The sequence below is a fragment of the Nerophis ophidion genome, linkage group LG07 (assembly GCF_033978795.1).
Source record: "Nerophis ophidion isolate RoL-2023_Sa linkage group LG07, RoL_Noph_v1.0, whole genome shotgun sequence".
NCBI lineage: Eukaryota > Metazoa > Chordata > Actinopteri > Syngnathiformes > Syngnathidae > Nerophis > Nerophis ophidion.
The window spans coordinates 47834432-47855667 of NC_084617.1; the positions used below are offsets into that span (position 1 = coordinate 47834432).

The 21236-nt window shown below is 37.3% G+C and overlaps 1 protein-coding gene across 4 annotated transcripts in view; it reads left to right on the forward strand.

The window, feature by feature from the left end:
- Positions 1-21236, forward strand: part of tmem161b (transmembrane protein 161B) — a 75761-nt gene that overhangs the window by 27665 nt on the left and 26860 nt on the right. For all 4 annotated transcript variants that reach the window (XM_061906298.1, XM_061906297.1, XM_061906300.1 and 1 more), the window contains 4 exons: positions 3110-3213; positions 4051-4131; positions 16595-16692; positions 16804-16960. In XM_061906298.1, the coding sequence (XP_061762282.1) occupies positions 3140-3213; positions 4051-4131; positions 16595-16692; positions 16804-16960 (410 nt within the window). In that variant the 5' untranslated portion in view covers positions 3110-3139. The remainder of the gene's footprint in view (positions 1-3109; positions 3214-4050; positions 4132-16594; positions 16693-16803; positions 16961-21236) is intronic.

Here is a 21236-nt window from a genome sequence, read left to right on the forward strand (position 1 = left end):
AACGCGCAATGTATTGAGTATATCGATATATCGCCCAGCCCTATGTGGTACCTTTTGTGGTTGGTTAGATTATGCTCAAAAGACTGATGAGTTTAATCAGCACAGTGTTTAATGCCAAGCCGCAAAAAAAAAATACAGACTGATGGATGGGAAAATATATACGTGAGAAATGTCAAGTGTGGTGTGAGAAAGGATTAAATAGCGTTACTGTCATGCTCAAAGTGTGAGGCTTGGCAGCCCTGTGTAAGAGCAAACACTGAGAAACTCTTTTTCTACCGCAGTAACACATCGGCGTGCTTCGGTATTAGCCGTAAATGCTAACTACAGTAAAAGATAAGCTAGCTTCTGTCTCAACAAGAAAATGCTATTGCGTTAGTAATGCATGACACAATGCGATACGACACCAATCTGTACTGACTGAAAAACGTGAACAATCATATTACAGTATCTGTAAAGTATTAGCCCACATTTCATGTTTTGTTTGTACACAGCTAGCCAGACAGGGATGTCTGTAGATATAAAAACAAGCATAACGTGCTGCATGTATCATGATCGATATAAATTATGACTCACTCCAATGGACAGTTGTGTCTTTTAGCTCAGCTGGCCGGGGACAGTTTTTTCTGGTTTATTTGGGGAAAAGCACACCATTTATGTCGAAATAACTTGTTTCCAAATTACCCATTTGCATCGGCTTTCGTCTCCTCCAACGTTTTTACCCTTTTCTTCGTGCTTGCTCCTATAACTAGCAGTTCATCCTCCGTTCATCTATCTTCAAAAAGATAAAGTTGCGGATCTTCATTTGTCGTTGTTTGTTACCAAGTCTCTCATGATAAGAACACGCACAAGCATTTTGCACCCGGAAGTGGGAAAACACATTTGTTGCCAGAAGTCGGACGTGCGCTGCTACGGAACCGGTAATCAATGCGCGGGAAAAGTCAGTCCCCATAGTTAATTGATTAAAATGATCAAAACACGGTAAATACTGAACATATTACATATAAAACATTATATATTGTTATGAAGGTGTATTTCACTACTTTATATATAGACTTGCAGTATGTATATAAAACGTTGAGGGAGGGTTTGAAGTTGTTTTAGAGGGCTTTGAGGTAGGGCTGGGCAATATGGCCTTTTTTTAATATATCAATGTTTTTAGGCCATATCACGATGCAGGATATACAGGACTGTCTCAGAAAACTAGAATATTGTGATAAAGTCCTTTATTTTCTGTAATGCAACTAAAAACATGAAAATGTCATATATTCTGGATTCATTACACATCAACTGAAATATTGCAAGCCTTCTATTATTGTAATATTGCTGATTATGGCATACAGCTTAAGAAAATTCAAAAATCCTATCTCAAAATATTTAAATAGTTCCTCAGACCAAGTAAAAAAAAAAGATTTATAACAGCAAAACAAATTCAAACATTTTAAAATGTCAATTAATGCACTCTACTTGGTTGGGAATCCTTTTGCACGGATTACTGCATCAATACGGCATGGCATGGAGGCAATCGGCCTGTGGCATTGCTGAGGTGTTATGGATGCCCAGGATGCTTCAATAGCGGCCTTTAGCTCATTTGCGTTATTGGGCCTGGTGTCTTTCAGTTTCTTCTTCACAATAACCCACACCTTTGCTATGAGGTTCAGGTCAGGGGAGTTGGCAGGCCAATGGAGGACAGTAATGCCATGGTCAGTACATCAGTTACTGGTGGTTTTGGCACTCTGGACTGGTGCCAGATCATGCTGGAAAATGAAATCATCATCTCCACAGAGGTTTTCAACAGATACAGCTTCAATAGCCGTATTCCCATTGTCAAGCCACTCCTGAACTCTAGACAACGGAAGTTCCCTCAGTCAGCAATGGTATGGGGAGCCATGTCAGCTGCTGGTTTTGGACCACTGTGTTTCATCAAGTCCAGAGTCAATGCAGCTGTGTACATGCTTCCATCTGTTGTAAAGTTCTATGGAGATGATAATTTAATTTTCCAGCATGATCTGGCACCTGCTCACAGTGCCAAAACCAGCAGTAGCTGGTGTACTGACCATGGCATTACTGTCCTCGATTGGCCTGCCAACTCTCCTGATCTAAACCCCATTGAGAATTTGTGGGGTATTGGGAAGAAGAAGCTGAAAGACACCAGACCCAATAATGCAAATGAGCTGAAGGCCACTATTGAAGCATCCTGGGCATGCATAACACCTCAGCAATGCCACAGGCTGATTGCCTTCATGCCACGCTGCATTGATGCAGTAATCCGTGCAAAAGGATTAATATCCTTTTGTAATTTGTTACCCCAGATTTCAACGCAATATTTGAGATATTGGAGTACGAAATAATTATATAACATGGTAAGAGCCTTTTGATTTACGGACTTAATTGTATCTGACATAGCAATCATTTTTGACAACTTTGTATTGAGTATATTTATGTGCAATTTCCAATTTAATTTGTCATCTATATAAATTATCAAAAATGTTGTTAAATACACCCTTTCTGTTTCCATATCATCAAATCTTGTGTGACACTGTATGTCTTTTTTTCCAATTTTCAAAAACGATGTATTTTGTTTTATATAGGTTGTTTGATAGTTTATTGGCATCAAACCATTGCTTTTGTATGTGGAGTTCACTCTCTACGGTCTGTCGGATCTGGCCATGGTCTTGCCCAGAACAGTACAGGCTTGTATCGTCAGCAAAGTGAATACAGTTTAATTTTTCAAAGACTTTACAGATATCATTGATATACAATATAAACTATTTTGGTCCCAGTATATAGCATAAAAGCATAACAAATGTAATGGGAAAAATAAAGACTGGACATGCAGGGGAACTAAGGTGTGTAGTCCAACTCTTGTCTGACTAACACATTAAATATATGTGTAAATATGTATAGTTTGGTGTAGTTTTGAGTCTTTATGTCAATGTGTGCCTAATCATTCTGTTACATTTACTGTACATTTAGTAAAATATACTGCTTCTCTCTTTGACTGTGGCATGCTCCTAAAACAAGACAAAGGAATCACTTCATTTGTGTGTAACTGCTTTATCTCAAATGTTATTACCATTTAAATTCCATTTAAACCTTTCTATTTTCACAGGGTGTGATCGGAGTGCAGCTGGTGGTTACCATGGTAATGGCCAGTGTAATTCAAAAAATCATACCTCATTATTCTTTCGCAAGATGGTTACTCTGCAGTGGCAGGTAAATCACATTGTCACACTAATGTAGCTCTTTTTTTGTATTTCCCTATGATGATTTTATCTGAAAATAGGGTAGAAAAATGGAGATCAGCATGAGTAAAACATTTTCGATATAGTGTTGAAAATGCAGAAAATAATCCAGACCTTGTAAGGGACAAGCGGTAGAAAATGGGTGGATGGATGATTAAATAATTGGGTTATTACTGCAATTTTTTTGTATATTATTTGATAAATGCTTTCACTGGGCGAGAGGAATTTGTTTTATAACTGATACTGTTCTAATAAATACATATACAAGGAATGTATGAAAAAAGCTGGATTCCAAGGTAGAGATGTGAACTGAGGTCTTTTAAATGATGCTGTTAAATGAGGCCCTATTTCCAGGACATATTACTTTGATATTGTAAAGCCTCTCTCAAGTATTTCTTAATTGTGTATCAGAGCAGCTGTAAAGAAGAGTTTTAGAACCACTTCTGTTATTTGAGGGGGTTCATCATAAAGCTCAGAGCTGCTCTAAATATTTGGAGCCACATTTGTGGAATTGAGACATGATTCACTTTGCATTGAAGAGCATTTTTCAATATTAATTTTGCCTATTTTTAAGTTGTGAGCATCACACAAGAGAGTAAGCAATGTTCAGATCATATTATTGACGATTCCCAACCTCATAGTAAGCATTTATTTTATGGTGAAGTGCTTTCTCAGGCAAGCAATAATATATAATTCAGTAGGGATTGTTTAGGTAATCATTATTTCATAACTAGAATTCTTATTCAGCTGATTTATTGTAAACATTTTTTTTTATTTTTCTTACCCCACTTTTCTTTTGGTTGGCTAGTCTTCGGTGGTACCAGCACCCTACGGAAGATGAGTTGAGGAACCTCGCTGGGAAACAGAAAGGACTAAAGAGGAAAGACAGGTACGTGCAGATGCAGAACGGCAGCATGTTGATCAAATGGTACCGAGACGACACAAGTTAATCCTTTCATCCCAGAGAAAAGAGAGATATGAGGATAGATGGAGAACATAATGTCTGCACATGCCTCTTTCATGTTGATTTTTACATTCTATGCACTGCTCTAAAAAGAGGACAATAACACATCCTAGATCCCAATGAATGCAATATTACAGTTGAAAATCTTAATTCATTACATAGTGGAACTTGTTGAGAACAAAATAACATTAGAATGATCAATGATAATTGAAATCAATAACCCTTAGAGGTCTGGATTCAGAAAAAATTAAGATCACAGGCTGATCCAACTTATCTGAAATTTATTCAATGCAATTCAAAGCTAAAAAGCACACCTCCACACCCTATCTCCCAGTAATAAAAAAGTGTTGCATCTAGACTGAGATCTGTATAACCCGCAAAATGTTGTTCCGTTTACCATTTCTTACATTTCCTGAAAGTTTATAAAAATGCGCCCATACATTTTTGAGCAATCAATAGTGGAATGAAAGAAATGGAGTAAAGCCTCTTGTCTGTCACCAACTGTGTATCACTGTGGGTGGAGGCTGGGTCACGGGCAAAAAAAGTTGAAACTTGTAATGTAAACGTAAAGTAACGTAAGAGAAATTGTCAGAATCAGTTATTTTGCTCCTTATCCCATTTTGGACATTTTTTAAAAGTTAAATGAAAATACCACCATTATTTTTTTAGCTATAAAGAGCACAATTAAAGAAACCGAGTGAACATTATAGTCGGTCATTCACTGCCATTGTCCCTGCAGGGAACGTAGAATTAAGGTAACATAGTAGTAACAGTTCAAATCGGTCTTTACACATTTTGGCCATCTCCTGAAAGTTTCATGAAAATCCGTTCTGAAATTTTGAGTCGTTTTGCTAACTAACTAATTAACAGACCGACAGCAACTAACAAACCAACTAACACATTTGAGCATTGTTTGCTTTTAATTACAGTAACTGTGTTTATCCTAAACATTCCTGCCACTTTTTTTTACACACTAAGGCATTTTTACCAAGTTTTCTTCATTTTTTTCACAATACTACAATAATATCGTACCATGTTTCTGAATACGGTTACTTAAGCTCCTGGTGGAGGTAATGAAGCTTAATGGTGTGTATGTGGCCTTGCTCCTAATGAAATTATTTCCTCCAAAACCTGGATCAGGGTATCACCCAACTTCTTGGCAATCCGTGGTGTGACGTAGTGGCTTGGATAAAAGAAAAAAAACACTTTTCTAAATTCCAACATAAAAGCTAGATTTTGAATATCTCAAATACATCATCGTGGGACATGGGTGGCCTATGGTTGTTAAGAAAAAACTATATGAAATCAGATGAAAAATATTTGTTTTTATATCATTTGATGTTAATAAATATAAAATTGTTTAAAATATTTTTCTAACCTGCCAATTTTCAAAGGGCTGTATGAATTTAGTTGGTATGGTATGGTAAGCATCTATAATAAAAACTAAAGAAAATACAGATTAAACAAGTAACATATTGCTTAAAGGCCTACTCAAATCTCAAATACATCATCGTGGGACATGGGTGGCCTATCGTTGTTAAGAAAAAACTATATGAAATCAGATGAAAAATATTTGTTTTCATATCATTTGATGTTAATAAATACAAAATTGTTTAAAATATTTTTCTAACCTGCCAATTTTCAAAGGGGCTGTATGAATTTAGTTGGTAGAGTATGGTATGGTCCATCCATCCATCCATCATCTTCCGCTTATCCGAGGTCGGGTCGCGGGGGCAACAGCCTAAGCAGGGAAACCCAGACTTCCCTCTCCCCAGCCACTTCGTCTAGCTCTTCCCGGGGGATCCCGAGGCGTTCCCAGGCCAGCCGGGAGACATAGTCTTCCCAACGTGTCCTGGGTCTTCCCCGTGGCCTCCTACCGGTTGGACGTGCCCTAAACACCTCCCTAGGGAGGCGTTCGGGTGGCATCCTGACCAGATGCCCGAACCACCTCATCTGGCTCCTCTCGATGTGGAGGAGCAGCGGCTTTACTTTGAGTTCCTCCCGGATGGCAGAGCTTCTCACCCTATCTCTAAGGGAGAGACCCGCCACACGGCGGAGGAAACTCATTTCGGCCGCTTGTACCCGTGATCTTATCCTTTCGGTCATGACCCAAAGCTCATGACCATAGGTGAGGATGGGAACGTAGATCGACCGGTAAATTGAGAGCTTTGCCTTCCAGCTCAGCTCCTTCTTCACCACAACGGATCGGTACAACGTCCGCATTACTGAAGACGCCGCACCAATCCGCCTGTCGATCTCACGATCCATTCTTCCCTCACTCGTGAACAAGACTCCTAGGTACTTGAACTCCTCCACTTGGGGCAGGGTCTCCTCCCCAACCCGGAGATGGCACTCCACCCTTTTCCGGGCGAGAACCATGGACTCGGACTTGGAGGTGCTGATTCTCATTCCGGTCGCTTCACACTCGGCTGCGAACCGATCCAGCGAGAGCTGAAGATCCCGGTCAGATGAAGCCATCAGGACCACATCATCTGCAAAAAGCAGAGACCTGGTATGGTAAGCATCTATAATAAAAACTAAAGAAAATACAGATTAAACAAGTAACATATTGCTTAAAGGCCTACTGAAACCCAGTCCTACCGACCACGCAGTCTGATAGTTTATATATCAATGATGAAATCCTAACATTGCTATACATGGCAATACGGCCGGGTTAGTTTACTAAATTGCAATTTTAAATTTCGCGCCGAAATATCTGGCTGAAACGTCCCGGTATGATGACGCGTGCGCATGACATCACGGATTGTCGAGGACATTTTGTTCCAGCATCGTTCCCAATTATTAGCTCGTCTGTTTTCATCGCGAAATTCCACAGTATTCTGTACCTCTGTGTTGCTGAATTGCAATTTGTTCAATGGACAATGGAGACATCAAAGAAGAAAGCTGTAGGTGGGAAGCGGTGTATTGCGGCCGGCTTTAGCAACACAAACACAGCCGGTGTTTCATTATTTACATTCCCGAAAGATGACAGTTGGATTGGACCACTCGAAGTGCAGTGTATTATGCAGCGATCATTTCGAAAGATCGTGTTTCGAAGAGGGTCCCTTGCGAAGGGGAGAGATTGGCATCGCCACCACCCGTCGACTGGTGCTGAAGAAAGGTGCGGGGCCGACCTTCAGGTTGTACAGGTACGACCATATAATCTCTCTAAAACACTAGTAGCACAATAAGCAGATAAGGGATTTTCCAGAATTATCCTAGTAAATGTGTCTAATAACATCTGAATCGCTCTCACTGCCTTCGACTTTTTTTTTTTTTTTTTTTTTTTTTAGTCCTTCACTCTAACTTTCCTCATCCACGAATCTTTCATCCTCGCTCAAATTAATGGGGAAATCGTTGCTTTCTCGGTCTGAATCGCTCTCGCTGCTGGTGGCCATGATTGTAAACAATTTTCAGATGTGAGGAGCTCCACAACCCATGACGTCACGCGCATATCGTCTGCTACTTCAGGTACAGACAAGGTTTTTTTTATTAGCGACCAAAAGTTGCGAACTTTATTGTAGATGTTCTCTACTAAATCATTTCAGCAAAAATATGGCAATATCGCGAAATGACCAAGTATGACACATAAAATGGACCTGCTATCCCCGTTTGAATAAGAAAATCTAATTTCAGTAGGCCTTTAAGTAACAAAAAAAATTCAATAAGATTTAATATAAACAATTTTTGTTGACGTAAAAATCATTGGGCCCCAGGTAACGGCATGTCACAGCTAACACTTATTTCCCTGCCTCAGCTATGCGTTCAGCTCCAAGTTTGGTCATTTTGTTCAAATGTAGAATTCTGTTTACTTCTGTGGTACCTTTTTTAAAACTGTAAGTGGAGTGGTAAAAGGTTGACTCTGATTTGCTGTTGTCACAGACATTTCCGTCGTTTTAGATCGAGTTAAAATCACCATTATAGATCTGAAATGTATCTCGATCATCGATCATAATTTTATAATCGCTGAGTCCTTGTATGATATGGATACAACTTTTAAATTACAAGTTTTTTGTCAAAATAAACCCTATGCATAGGTGTCAAGTTCTGTGTCCACACTGTGGACCACTAATGTAGGATCTTTCTTGCAGATTGAAAGAAGTTGTTTTTTCTGAAGTACAGTTTCAAGACATGAATTCAAAGCATTTCCTTGTGTGCTCTTCTATTTAATAGGAATTGAAATTGAAGTCACGACTGGAAGTTAATCCTAAAATGGGGGTGAGGGGAAATCTGTTCCAGAATAGTCCCTTTCTCCGACTCTGTATGAGGCAGACCGGTGTTCTCCTGCACCACATGTTCAGTAATCCCTTGAAGAAAAAAGATGGACCCACTGTCTTTTTGCCAGCTCGTGCCATGCAGCTCAGTTTCCTTTGTTCGCTCGCTGACTCCCTCAGTGAGGGGTGAAGCTGAACCCATTTTCTTGCTGTCATGTGCCTCTGAGATGAAATCTGTCTGGGGCGTGTTTTGGCCTGAGAGTCTTACAGTGGCATTGTGCTGTAAATCTAGCGCGCACACAGGGCTGAACAAACAAAGGCCAGAACTAAGGAGGCCCATCAGACTTTTCCTCATACTCGAAGAGTAGCTCTCCATTACCTGCTGTGAGTGACTTAGTTCGGTCTATAGACTGCTCCCTCTGCTTCGTAAAGGGTAAAAAAAGAATAGGATTCCATTGTCGCAACTTGTTTTTTCTGTTTTTACCACACTGTGTTTTTGTTATTCGTAAAAATGTATTTTGATTTAGTTTTTTTTAATTGGAAACTATGTATTCTGTTACAATAGCTATACCATTAATGAAAATGACTGTCCAACAACAACATTGACAGGGAAGCAGTAAATCAGAACAGTTTACAGCAAGGGTCTTCAATTCTCTAACAGGTAGTTTGTGAACTACTAATAGCTCATCCCCTGATTTTGAGTAGATCACCAAAGGGTCAAACAATATTTGTTTTAACTCCTGAGTATTTTTGTTACTGTTCACTTCAGACATTGGCTCTATTTGATGATAAATTACCGCAAAATAGTATGGATGTAACGGTATTGGGAATATTGCTGTTTTTTGGTTTCAAAATGTTAGCAATAATGACATCTGACAGTATCAATTGAGAACTTGGAGTACCCTAATCACTGTTGTTTTTTTCTGGAGGTACTGTTTGGGTGGGTCTCAGAAGTAAACTACAACTCCCATAAATCCGAACAGAGCAGAACCTCCATTGAAGTTTAAATCCGAAGTATGGATTTTGGTTTTCGGCTGAACACAAAAGATATCGCGGTGATTACATATTATTGAATTCTCTCGTCGGTACTAAACATAAGGAGACCAGCAGGTAGTTAATTTCTGTGTAACTCTTCATAAAGCTCCTCAATTTTGCCGAAACTGCACACTGCAACTTCTACGAGTGGGAGAATGCGAGTAATATGAGAAGCCATTTGATGAAACATCACCCAGAAAATATCCTTGATGTAATACCCAAAACTTAACGAGGCAAAACATTAATTTGTGAGGTATTTGCAGTCGTGGTCAAAAGTTTACACACACTTGTGAAGGACATAATGACATAATGTTTCCAGTAATTTCTATAACTCTTATTTTTTTGTGATAGAGTGATTGCAGCACACACTTGTCACAAAAACATTCATGAATTTTTATGAATTTACAAACCCCGTTTCCATATGAGTTGGGAAATTGTAAGTTGTAAATATAAACGGAATACAATGATTTGCAAATCTTTTTCAACCCATATATAATTGAATGCACTACAAAGACAATATATTTGATCTTCAAACTCATAAACTTAATTTTTTTTTGCAAGTAATAATTAACTTATAATTTCATGGCTGCAACACGTGCCATAGTATTTGGGAAAGGGTATGTTCACCACTGTGGTACATCACCTTTTCTTTTAACAATACTCAAACGTTTGGCAACTGAGGAAACTAATTGTTGAAGCTTTGAAAGTAGAATTATTTCCCATTCTTGTTTTATGTGGAGCTTCAGTCGTTCAATAGTCCGGGGTCTCCGCTGTTGTATTTTACGCTTCATAATGCGCCACACATTTTCGATGGGAGACAGGTCTGGACTGTAGGCGGGCCAGGAAAGTACTCGACTCTTTTTTTACGTTGCCACGCTGTTGTAACACTTGCTGAATGTGGCTTGGCATTGTCTTGCTGAAATAAGCAGGGGCGTCCATGAAAAAGACGGCGTTTAAATGGCAGCATATGTTGTTCCAAAACCTGTATGTACCTTTCAGCATTAATGGTGCCTTCACAGATGTGTATGTTACCCATGCCTTGGGCACTAATGCACCCCCATACCATCACAGATTTTGTCTTTTGAACTTTGCGTCGATAACAGTCTGGATGGTTTGCTTCCCCCTTGGTCCGGATGATGCGATGTCGAATAATTCACTTTTCCACTTCGCATTAGTCCGTCTTAGATGATCTCGGGCCCAGAGAAGCCGGCGGCATTTCTGGATGTTGTTGATAAATGGCTTTCGCTTTGCATAGTAGAGCTTTAACTTGCACATACAGATGTAGCGACGAACTGTATTTAGTGACAGTGCTTTTCTGAAGTGTTCCTGAGACCATGTGGTGATATCCTTTAGAGATTAATGTCGGTTTTTGATATAGTGCCATCTGAGGGATCGAAGGTCACGGTCATTCAATGTTGGTTTCCGGCCATGCCGCTTACGTGGAGTGATTTCTCCAGATTCTCTGAACCTTTTGATGATATTGTGGACCGTGGGTGTTGAAATTCCTAAATTTCTTGCAATTGCTCTTTGAGAAACGTTGAAATAGGCACCAGCGACCCCAAAGGGAATAAGCGGTAGAACATGGATGGATGGATGGATGTTCTTAAACTATTTGACTATTTGCTCACACAGTTGTGGAGAAAGGGGTGTACCTCGCCCCATCCTTTCTTGTGAAAGACTGAACATTTTTGGGAAGCTGTTTTTATACCCAAACATGGCACCCACCTGTTCCCAATTAGCCTGCACACCTGTGGGATGTTCCAAATAAGTGTTTGATGAGCATTCCTCAACTTTCTTAGTATTTATTGCCACCTCTCCCAACTTCATTGTCACGTGGTGCTGGCTTCAAATTCTAAAGTTAATGATTATTTGCACAAAAAAATGTTTGAGTTTGAACATCAAATATGTTGTCTTTGTAGCATATTCAACTGAATATGGGTTGAAAATTATTTGCAAATCATTGTGTTCCGTTTATATTTACATCTAACACATTTTCCCAACTCATATGGAAATGGGGTTTGTATTATGGGTCTACTGAATATGTGACCAAATCTGCTGGGTCAAAAGTCTACATACAGCATTGTTAATATTTGGTTTCATGTCCTTTGGCAAGTTTCACTGCAATAAGGCGCTTTTGGTCGCCATCCACTAGCTTTTGAAAGGCTTCTGGTTGAATTTTTGACCACTCCTCCTGACAAAATTGGTGCAGTTCAGCTAAATGTACTAGTTTTCTGACATAGACTTGTTTCTTCAGCATTGTTCACACGTTTAAGTCAGGACTATTGGAAGGCCATTCTAAAACTTTAATTCTATCCTGATTTAGCCATTCCTTTAGCACCACTATCCTTGACGGTAGGAATGGTGACCCTTGTATTAAAGGCCTCCCCTTTCCTCCTCCAAACATATTGCTGGTTATTCTGGCCAAACGGCTCAATTTTTGTTTCATCTGACATCACATGGACAAATATAAGACCTTCTGGAGGAAAGTTCTGTGGCCACAATACCCAGCAATATGTTTGGAGGAGAAAAGGTGAGGAACACCATCCTTAACCTCAAGCATGGTGGTGGTTTTATGGAACTGGTGCTTTACAGAGGGTAAATGGGACAATGGAAAAGGAAGTCTACCTCCAAATTCTTCAACGGGGCAATGACCCCAAACAGATGTCAAAAGTGGTAAAGGAATGGCTAAATCAGGCTAAAATTAAGGTTTTAGAATAGCCTTCCCAAAGTCCTGACTTAAATGTGTGGACAATGCTGAAGAAACAAGTCCATGTCAGAAAACCAACAAATTTAGCTGAACTGCACCAATTTTGTCAAGAAGAGTGGTCAAAATTTTAACCAGAAGCTTGTGGATGGCTAACAAAACGCCTTATTGCAGTGAAACTTGCCAAGGGACATGTAACCAAATATTAACATTGATATATGTATACCTTTGACCCAGCAGATTTGGTCATATTTTCAGTCGACCCATAATAAAATCATAAAAGAATCAAATTTTGTGAATTTTTTTGTGACCAAGTATGTGCTCTAATCACTATATCACAAAACAATAAGAGTTGTAGGAAGTATTGGAAACTAGTGTTTCCCCCAGGAATTGTGTTAGTTAAGGTGGTGACTCCAGGGGGAGGGGACGGGGGAAGGGGATGGTTGGGTGTTAGGATCTGTTTATCTCGGCCTGTCGCCATCACGTTCCCACCTCGTTGCTGCCACCATAGCTTGGGGGGCAATAGACTACAGACTGTGGTGATGTAGACCGGCTTCGTGAAGAAGCCTACAACTTTTGGTTGTTTTCTGCTCCATTTGCTGAATGGCAATATATGATGTATATCTCGATATTTCTTCTGTAAGGTAAAAAACAAAACAGTCCTAGTTACCTGAGATACTAAAATAATGACATACAAAGTCAAATGAATTACTTACTGTAAGTAAGCGTTTGCAATAATCGTTTGAAAAAAAGAGTTAAAAGTGGGACCACATGCTGACATATGATCAAATCCATCCATCTTTCCATCCATCCATTTTTTACCGCTTCTCCCTTTTGGGGCCTATGCTTAATTTATTATAGCATTTGGGAAGCCTGTAGTTGATTTTTATTATGTAAATGTTATATTCTTATCAACATGTGATAGCAGGGACACTGCCATTCAAAACTAGGCTGCTACATTACTAATGATTAATGGAACTATAGCTGAAAAAATAGTACAATAGCAATAGGAGAGACTATTTATCCCTGAACACCATGAAGTTCATGTAGGCTTTATGATACAGTTACATTATTATATCAACTATCCGAGACAGAAACTCTTCATTAAATATGTTGTTTTTGCTGCTTCAACACAGAAAAAAGTCATCTGAAATAATTTAGTTTTTAACTAAGTCACTATTGCTTGTCTTTCTCTCAGACAGACAGGGCTTTGCTGTCCGTTACACACACACACGCACACACGCACACACCCCGCACAGTGAGTTAACGTTGCGCTAATAGCTAATTAGCCTTCACCTCAAGGACTGCGAGCGAGCTTTGCTGCAGCTTGTTTCGAGAACGTCAACGGGCTCATAGTGATGTTACTAGAAGTTGACTGGGAGGTGTTTATTATCATTTGGGGAGAGTTTGCTGCCTTACCTGCTAAAATCACCTTTCTGCTCGCTCAACGTTACATGCGCTCTGAATACGGACTGCTGATTGGCTGTTACATACGGTCTGAATAGGCACTGCTGATTGGCTGTTACCGCTCTGCGTGTGGGACAATGCTGGGTGCTGGAGAGACATACTGACAGAGGCAGACACAGAACCAAGCAGAGCAGCTTGTTAAGACTTTTTTTGTTTTTTTGTTAAGACTTTAGTTTAGGCGGTGGCTCTTTGTTGTTAAGGCAGCCGCCTTAACAACAAAACGTTTCTGGAAACCTTGGAAACTCAAGACTGCCATGACATTTTGTTCTTTACAAGTGTATGCCAACTTTTGACCACGACTGTACATTGCTAAACATTAAATTGTCAACCTACTCCAAACATTTACCAAACTAATACACAAATGTCCATTTAAGGGTGACACTGGTTCTCAGGAAGTTAAACGTTGAAACACACTAAACTGAATATAATTGTTGTCCAGTTCTTACACTGAATGTTTACATTGACCGTATAAAGACCCTCAAATAAGTTTTTTTTTTTGTCCTTTAATATTTGGCATAAAGTATGTTACTTGAAATACTTGATGTTCCAGCATCATCCTTTGCACTTGAATATACCTGTTTATAGTAATACATATAACTAGAACATTTGAGCATTGTTTGCGTTTAATTACAGTAACTGTGTTTGTCCTAAACATTCTTGCCACTTAATTTTACACACTAAGGCATTTTTACCAAGTTTTATTAATTGTTTTGACAATACTACAATAATACCGTACCACGGCCTTGAATACCGTGACGATATTATACCTTGAGATTTTGATACCGTTTATATTCCTACAAAATAGTAGAAAGAATATGACCCCACTGATCGTAAATAAAGTACAATATGAATGTTGCCAGTCGCATAAATACGAGGCAATATGGCAAAAAAAACAGTATCAATTGTTTAGGTTGGTTGATACTAAGGCTATGCGATATGAACCAAAATTGATACCCCAGTATTTTTATTTTGAATACCGGTATCCGCTTTATAAATAGGTATATTAAAAAAATATTAAAACCCTCAGTGACTCAGTGTTTCATGGCTGGATAACGAGTTTTGAGAGCGCTCAGATTATTATTATTTTTTTCCGATCAAAGTAACTCAAAATGTAATTGAAGTAGGATACTCATGTTACACAAAGAAGAGAGCAATTCTTCCATCGTCAAAATAATTATTATGTACTGTTTTTAAAAGTAGTTCTTACCATGGGCAAAAATATTGTCACAGCCTTCCTTTTTAGCAAAGTTATTGAATGTTTTGCCATAGATCAGGGGTCACCAACCTTTTTGAAACCAAGAGCTACTTCTTGGGTACTTATTAATGTGAAAAACTACCAAACAGTGTGATACACACTTAAATAAATTGCCAAAAGTAGCCAATTTGTTCAATTTACCTTTAATAAATAAATCTATATATATATAAAAAATGGGTATTTCTGTTTGTCATTCCGTCGTACATTTTTTTTCCTTTTACGGAAGGTTTTTTGTAGAGAATAAATGATAAAAAAAACACTTAGTTGAACGGTTTAAAAGAGGAGGAAACCTGAAAAAAATGAAAATTTAATTTTTAAAAATAGTTGATCTCCAATTTCGACTCTTTAAAAATCAAAATTCAACCGAAGAATAGGAAGAGAAAAATTTGCTAATTTGAATCTTTTTGAAAAAAATTAAAAAAGAATTTATGGAACATCATTAGTAATTTTTCCTGATTAAGATTAATTTTAGAATTTTGATGACATGTTTTAAATAGGTTAAATTCCAATCTGCACTTTGTTAAAATATATAACACATTTTGACCAAGCTATATTTCTAACAAAGACAAATCATTATTTCTTCTAGATTTTCCAGAACAAAAATTTAAAAGAAATTCAAAATACTTTGAAATAAGATTTAAATTTGATTCTACAGATTTTCTAGATTTGCCAGAATTTTTTTTTTTAAATTTAATCATAAATTTGAAGAAATATTTCACAAATATTCTTCGTCAAAAAAACAAGCTAAAATTAAAAAATAAATCAAAATTGTGGTATTATTCTTTACAATAAAAAAAATGTACTTGAACATTTATTTAAATTGTCAGGAAAGAAGAGGTAGGAATTTAAAAGGTAAAAAGGTATATGGGTTTAAAAATCCTAAAATCATTTTTAAGGTTGTATTTTTTCTCTAAAATTGTCTTTCTGAAAGTTATAACAAGCAAAGTAAGACAATGGGGGTCCTTGAAGGTATACCAAGAGGTATGTGAGATTTTTCAAAAATTTTCTAAAAAATAGCAACAATTCAAAAATTATTTGTAAATATATTTATTAAATAATACTTCAACAAAGTATGAATGTACCACACTGTAATATTCAGTGTTGACAGCAAGATTTTTTTGTGGACATGTTCCATAAATATTGATGTTAAAGATTTCTTTTTTTGTGAAGAAATGTTTAGAATTAAGTTCATGAATCCAGATGGATCTCTATTACAATCCCCAAAGAGGACACTTTAAGTTGATTTCTTCTATGTGTAGAAATCTTCATTTATAATTGAATCACTTGTTTATTTTTCAACAAGTTTTCATTTTTTTTTATATCTTTTTTTTCAAATAGTTCAAGAAAGATCACTACAAATGAGCAATATTTTGCACAATTTACTGCTGTATTTTATTTCTTTATCTCTTTTTTCCAACCAAAAATGCTTTGTTTTGATTAGGGGGTACTTGAATGAAAAAAATGTTTCACAGGGGGTAGGTACATCACTGAAAAAAGGTTGAGAACCACTGCTCTATATAATGTGGCACAGTTGGCAAATGACAGCCACAATAATACTAATTTAAGTTAAAACCATTGCTATGTGTTTTTAATATAATCTTTTAATGATGAAGGCAAAATGAGACATTTGGCAAATGTTGGTTGTCTCACTATATTATTATATTGTATTGACTCTATCATTCCATTTTTTCTAATTTCATGTCTCTACTCCAGGAAGTACAACGGTCACATAGACAACAAGCCGCTAACTGTACCCAAGGACATCGATCTACAACTGGAGACAAAATGCATTACGGAAGTCGACACATTAGGTAGTAAGACATTTTCTAAAGGTTTTTCTAAAAGCCTCAATTGATGAAGTATATTTTGGTTGTGCCATCCAAATGTACATGTTTGAAAAATGTCTGTTTTTGTGCCTTTAGCATTGCACTACTTCCCTGAGTTCCAGTGGTTGGTTGATTTCACAGTAGCAGCGACTGTGGTCTATCTAATAACGGAGCTGTACTACAGTGTGGCTCAGCCCTCAGGAGAGATGAACATCAGTGTGGTCTGGTGCCTGCTAGTGCTCGCCTTTGTCATGTATCCTTGAATCGCTCTTTACATGATGTCATGTCAAATGTTCTCTCAATTGAAAACATGCATGGAGCAGTGCTGCGTTTTCAATGGCATGGAAACCATAAGGCCTTTTGAAATCATCTGTCTCCTTTCAAATACACAACAGAAGGTTGTTTTTAAAAGCAGTTTAGAGACGTCCTCCAGTTGCCTATCGGACATGTACGTGAGCAGCTGGAAAACAAAAAAACAGTTATGTTGTCCTTCAACAATATGTTTGAAGATCGCTTGTGCAGCGAGCACCATCTGCCTACACTTACAACCTGTGTCAATAGTTTGCAGCAGTATGCTTTGTAACTCACTAATATTTTCCACAAATAATAGAAATGTGACATTGTGGAGGGATGTAGGATGACCATGTTAAAATAAGAAACCCATTAATAAATGAATACCGGTACTGTATTTTCTGGACTATGGAGCACACCGGTATATATGCTGCACCCACTAAATTTTAGGGAAAAAACATATTTTTCCATTTGTTAGCCACAGCAAATGATAAGCACCAGATATATACGTTGTGAAATGTGTTATTTACGCAGAAAGATTTTATAAATGTTTATTTACATTCATACATTTTTTCCAAACGGTGTCTGTAACACGGCAGTACAACGACTGATCAAACAAAACAGAAGTCATCGTCATGGACCCACTAACCTTGGAAGTGAGTTTCACAAATCAGCTAAACAGACTTAATACCTCGTCTTGGTGAATTTACTTAGTAAAACTGGAACAATATAAAAATAATGCCATTGTAAGGTAATAATATGAATACAGAAACTTGTTAAACTTGTGTTAACATATTAGCTAATACAACGCTTGCTTGATTACATTAAGATATCTTGTACAGATACGCATTAAAACACTCCTACACATATCACACATGGGACGGTTTGGAGAGTAAGAATTGTTTTTGTTATACTGCCAAACGTATAAACATTGCTTGGAGTTATGACTGAAGAATCTATATGAATAGAAACGCTATGGACGAATAGAAGATGGCACAGCACTTGTACTTCTGGTTCAAAGCTTGAAACAGCAGTAATTCATATTCATCCAGCAGCACCTGCAGTGAGTGAACTTGTCCAAAAGGTGGCGTCATAGCGCAAACAATAACACCCCATTTAAGTGTATTTGCATATGTTTAATGAAAACTATTTGCTTTATGGCCTTCAGCAAAGAAAAATCCATAAATTAGCTGTACCATTTTACAAGCCGCAGGGTTTAAAGTAACGGCTTACAGTTCAGAATTGATGGTACTTTCTCCATCCATATTTTGTGTGTGTGTGCGTGCGTGCGTATATTTGTGTATATATTGTGTGTGTGTGTGTGTGTGTATATATATCATGTATGTGGGTGTGTATGTATGTGTGTATATATATATATATATATATATATATATATATATATATATGTATATATGTACATATATATTTATGTATGTATGTATGTATGTATGTGTGTGTGTGTATATATACATGTGTATGTATATATATGTTTATAAGAATGAATACATATATATATATATTGTATATTTATATACACGTATATAATGTGTGTATATATATATTTGTATGTATATATATTTATATATATATGTGTGTATGTATGTATATATGTATATGTAGTTATTCATGTATATATGTGTATGTATGTGTGTATATATATATATATATATATATATATATGTCTATATGTATGTGTATATATGTATGTATGTGTATATATATGTATGTGTATATACTGTATATAATATAAATATATATTTATATATACAGTATATGTAATATATATATAATACAAATACATACATAATACAAATATATATATATATGTATTTATTTAAATATATATACAGTGGGGCAAAAAAGGATTTAGTCAGCCACTGATTGTGCAAGTTCTCCCATTTAAAGTGATGACAGAGGTCTGTAATTTTCGTCATAGGTACACTTCAACCGTGAGAGAAAGAATGTGAAAAAAAAAATCCAGGAATTCACATTGTAGGAATTTTAAATAATTTATTTGTAAATTATATTGGAGAATAAGTATTTTGTCACTTCAAACAAGGAAGATCTCTGGCTCTCACAGACCTGTAACTTCTTCTTTAAGAAGCTCTTCTGTCCTCCACTCGTTACCTGTATTAATGGCACTTGTTTGAACTCGTTATCTGTATAAAAGACACCTGTCCACAGCCTCAACAGTCAGACTCTAAACTCCACTATGGCCAAGACCAAAGAGCTGTCGAAGGACACCAGGAAAATAATTGTAGACCTGCACCAGACTGGGAAGAGTGAATCTACAATAGGCAAGCAGCTTGGTGTGAAAAAATCAACTGTGGGAGCAATTATCAGAAAATGGAAGACATACAACACCACTGATAATCCCCCTCGATCTGGGGCTCCACGCAAGATCTCATCCCATGGGGTCAAAATGATAATGAGAACGGTGAGCAAAAATCCCAGAACCACACAGGATGACCTGGTGAATGACCTGCAAAGAGCTGGGACCAAAGTAACAAAGGTTACCAGCAGTAATACACGACGCCAACAGGGAATGAAATCCTGCAGTGCCAGACATGTCCCCTGCTTAAGCCAGTGCATGCCCAGCCCCGTCTGAAGTTTGTCAGAGAGCACATGGATGATACAGCAGAGGATTGGGAGAATGCCATGTGGTCAGATGAAACAAAAATAGAACTATTTGGTATAAACTCAACTGGTCGTGTTTGGAGGAAGAAGAATACTGAGTTGCATCCCAAGACCACCACACCTACTGTGAAACATTGGGGTGGAAACATCGTGCTTTGGGGCTGTTTTTCTGCTAAGGGGACAGGACGATTGATCCGTGTTAAGGAAAGAATGAATGGGGCCATGTACCTCGAGATTTTGAGCCAAAACCTCCTTCCATCAGTAAGAGATTTGAATGGTTGACCAAATACTTATTTTCCACCATAATTTACAAATAAATTCTTTAAAATTCCTACAATGTGAATTCCTGGATTTTTTTTCCACATTCTGTCTTTCACAGTTGAAGTTTACCTATGATGAAAATTACAGACCTCTGTCATCATTTAAGTGGGAGAACTTGCACAATCGGTGGCTGACTAAATACTTTTTTGCCCCACTGTGTGTATATATATATATATATATATATATATATATATATATATGTATGTATGTACATGTGTGTATTTATATATATATGTATATCCTGGGTGGCAAGCGTGTACATACATACAACTGTATGTCACAGGTTTCACAAGACGATAAATTACAACATGGGAAATACAACATATTTGCGCCCACATCACCCCGTTGCAGAAATAGATGGAACCAAAATAAAACAAACAAACAGCGTCAACACACAGACTACAAACTATACCCTGGGCATTTGAAGAGGCATTGGCACAATCAAAGATGGCAAAATAAACGATTGGCTGATTGCTGCTTGTATTGCTGTCGATATGCACCCCTTTTTTGTTGTGGAAAATGTTGCTTTTGCTAGGGACACTAAAGCCCCTTTACAAGTTTCCATCACGATACCGTAGTTCCTGCTTTATATCCACAATATAAAGCAGGGCGACTTTTGGTATCTCAAAATACTCATTAGTTGGGTTATTTGTAAGTTGAGGTACTATTTCACATAGATTTCATATAAAGGAAGAAAACAGCTTGCATGTAAACTTTGTGTTATTAGCGTCAACATCTCATCTTTTTCTTGTTGCATAATTTGTTTGCCTTTTTATTCTACTCTTTCTGATTTATTTTGTTTTTAGTAATGGTATTTTTAGAATGTGCTGTTGGCCGCAAACTTGAGGGTCACAAATCGTCCCAGGTACACACTTTGGACATCCCTGCTCTAGATTGTAAGGTTTGATTGTCTTCTCTGCGCTCTGCCGGTGCTGAAGCGAGGCCGATTTGGAGGAGCGCAGTAAGATTTGTACCGTGTTTGTTTATCTGATTTTAAAAAAAAAAATTTTTTTTTGCCTTTTTCTTTTAGGTATAAAAAGATGCAAATGAGATCTGTTTTTTGTGAGGCTCTCACTTAACATGAAAAAGATGACTCAATACCTAATTAGATTTGTCACCACAGAAATGACCATGCTTTAGACCTAAACTAATGCATATTTTATTGCTGTTTAAATTTGTATCTTTCATTTAAAAATGTTTTTTATAAGACTAAACGCAAGTTCGATGTTTAACAAACTAGCTAGATGATTTTATATCATCTTTCCTGACTATCATTTTTC